General features: G+C 41.1%; 1 protein-coding gene and 1 long non-coding RNA gene across 3 annotated transcripts in view; one reads left to right on the top strand and one right to left on the bottom strand.

The window, feature by feature from the left end:
* Positions 1-3094, bottom strand: part of slc6a20 (solute carrier family 6 member 20) — a 46794-nt gene that overhangs the window by 23358 nt on the left and 20342 nt on the right. For both annotated transcript variants that reach the window (XM_008432827.2, XM_008432828.2), the window contains exon 7: positions 1985-2147. In XM_008432827.2, coding sequence (XP_008431049.1) covers positions 1985-2147 — 163 coding nt within the window. The remainder of the gene's footprint in view (positions 1-1984; positions 2148-3094) is intronic.
* LOC103478778 (uncharacterized) lies at positions 2161-2838 on the top strand. The gene is made up of 2 exons (XR_535849.2): positions 2161-2568; positions 2670-2838. It is a non-coding gene; the product is annotated as an uncharacterized LOC103478778 (long non-coding RNA).

Below are 3094 nucleotides of genomic sequence, written 5' to 3' on the forward strand. Positions count from 1 at the left end.
CTCTGAGCTTCTTCACCCCTACATACCCTATCGGTCTCTCAGGTCAGCAGATCAGCTGCTCCTGGAGGTACAGAGATCCAGAAGGAAGCTCAGAGGGGACAGGGCTTCTCTGTCATGGGCCCAAAGTTATGGAACGACCTGCCTTTGCAGGTCAGAGAGGCCCCTTCACTGTCCACTTTTAAAGCTYGTCTTAAAACTCATCTATTTTACTTGGCTTTTAACACCAGCGGGATCTAGTTTTAAATTGTGTATTTTTGTTTTTAAACTGTAAGTTTTTATTTTATTTTATTTTTTATTATGTCGTGTTTTAATGTACAGCACTTTGTATCAGCTGTGGTTGTTTTAAAGTGCTTTATAGATAACGTTGGTTTGGTTTGGTTAAGTTTAGGTGGGTACCCTCCCCCACTGGGCTGCATGTAGCCCATGTGTGGGCTACATGCAAGAAGTTTTCACACAAAAGACATTTTTTTTTATTTGTAATTTTAATAGTAAATCGGGTTAGATAATTTAAAAAATCCAATAACTATTTTCTTCTTTTACTTAAAAGAAAATCTCAACAGTGAATACAGCCATGGAATTAGGACTTTCCCACAGACTTCCATAGAAAGAAAGTGGGTCATGGAGTTCCAAATCCAAACGAGCAGCTCCACCACTGAATGTAGTTCATTCTCAATGTTTCATAAGTGTTTCTCTCCTAAGTTGATGAAAAAAAAAAAAAATGGATGCAGCAGACCCGTGGCTCCGAGGAAAATATCCAGAAAGCAGTGCCATGAAATCCATAGCATAACTTGAAACCAGCACAGAAGAAAACCCAGGAGAAGATGACGACAACAATATAGTGTCTATTTAGCATAGAGAACATACAGCGCCAGCGTCTTGTCCTGTACTTGTATAACACACAAGTACAGGACTTGTGTGTTAACCATCAGTAGGTTGCACTGATGGTGGCAACCTACTGGATAGTAGCCACAAATGTCCTGGGTCAGTCTGACAGAAGCAAGGCTGCCATGCACCGGCATCACCAGGCTCTCTGACCCCGATCAGCAGGCAAGGTGGGTGAAGAGTCTTGCCCAAGGACACAATGACAGAGGCGGGTGGAGCAGGGATTGAACCAGCAACCTGCCGATTGCAGGAAAACTTCTAAGACCGTCATCAAAAAGTAAAGTGTTATACAAGTACAGGCCATTTACCATATACGTTTCACTGAACATAGTTCTTGCTCAATATTAATAATAGTACAAGGTAAAACAACTGGTAACAACGTTGTGGTAAAATCAACATTCTGGCACTCTTCTGGTCAACTGATACTTCTGTATGAATCTGAGCTAAATTATTTCTTCACATCAATGCTGTTCACATTCAAGTTGTATTTCTGTTAAGAGACGTAAAGGGGCATAAAATGATTGTTATCTGCACAAAGCTCAGTCACACAGATTTTAACTGAAAGGCCATTAGCCAATGGAATGGCTTTAGGGGTTACACTGACATTAATTGGAAACCTCTGATTCCTGCTGTGCAATATACAAATCAAACATTGGCCTACAGTATCAGTTCTATAACCCATCATTAAATAGAATCCAAACAAAACAATACTTTATTATCAGAAAGGATTCAAAATAGCCGTATATTTCTTTCTATAAAAGTTTTATGAAATGTCAATTGATGCATTCAAATGGGAAAGTCTGGGTTTCGAACTTCAGAATTTGAATATCAATAAAATTCAATGGTATATCTATGGATAGTTTTAAGCTTTGTTGGTTTAGTCTAGAAACAAAAGATGGTAAGGAATGGTAGGCAAATAAGCTGGTGCTTCAGCCTTTATTATGTGAAAATGTATTTATCTTGGCATTAATAAAATCTGTACATAGTGACTGTAATAATAATATAAAAAAAGTGAGGCTTTTTATTTATCAGGTTTTAATTTCTGATCATTACAACCTGATGTTACAGCCGAACATCAGTCAATAAATGATGAGGTACATACAGTGCTTAGCTCATTCTCCAGGTTGCAGTCTTCTAGTTTGTTGCTAAGTTCAGCGAACTGCTCTGGGAATGTTGTGTTCAGCTTCTCAATCATTTCAAACACGTTGTTGAGGATGATGCTGTCTTCGGCAAGATTGAAAGAGTTGAGCAGCAGTATGCGTGTCCTGAGAGAGAAGGAAGGTGGATGTTGAGAAAACCATGGACCTGATGCTAGCATAACACAACAGCATTACACACACTAGCCAGTCAACAAGGATTATTACTGCAGCAGTACATAGCATGAGCTATGTTTTAGCTCATGTCGTGAATGGCCTTTAAAATAATCCAGGTCAAATCTCCATAAATGGCTATGTCGAAATTTTCTCATGACCTTATATGGCCAGACAAGAGTATGGATGTGAAGCATTAGGTGTCAGGGTTCCTGTGTGTGTGTGTGTGTTGAGTGTGAGTGAAGCATCTTTTCCAGCGAAGATCTTGGTGAGGAACCTGGGCAGCCTACACAGGTGGGTCCCATCAGCCCCATCAGTGGTGGGGATAAAGGAGCAGCAGAACCTTCACTCAGTGCTGGATGATTAACGTGCACCGGTAGTCTCTCAGCCCTCTCCTGTAGTCCATAGTACTTGTTTTTGATCTGTCTCTTCGATATTTTTCCAGTGGTTTTAAAGTCCTTGTGTTTCCGTTTCTAGATCAGTTTCTGGATTCACCTACGGGATCTGTTCCATTGTTGTCTCCTCTCGTGTGGATCACCCGCAAGTCTGCCTGCCCGCTGCTCCCTCCGCACCACTCAATCGCTCCTGGAAGGATCTAGGAGAACTACCTTTCTGTTATTACAAGGAAATAAAACCCTTACCTTTATTTCGGACTTGTTGATTTGCATGTGGGTCAGAAGGTTAAAGCCCACCATGACAGAATCATCCAGCCACCTTGACCCAGCAGAATCAACTCCCGACCTACATCAAGATCATGCTGTTCTGGTCCGCCATGACACTATGTTGCACTCGTTATACGATCAACAAACTATTACCAACCAGCGTTTAGATCAATTTGCTGGAATGTTGAAAGATCTTCACCAAAAGCTAGTTTCTGCTGGCCCATCCCCTGCTTTGGGGCC

This window comes from Poecilia reticulata, linkage group LG16 (genome assembly GCF_000633615.1).
Source record: "Poecilia reticulata strain Guanapo linkage group LG16, Guppy_female_1.0+MT, whole genome shotgun sequence".
Classification (NCBI taxonomy): Eukaryota; Metazoa; Chordata; class Actinopteri; order Cyprinodontiformes; family Poeciliidae; genus Poecilia; species Poecilia reticulata.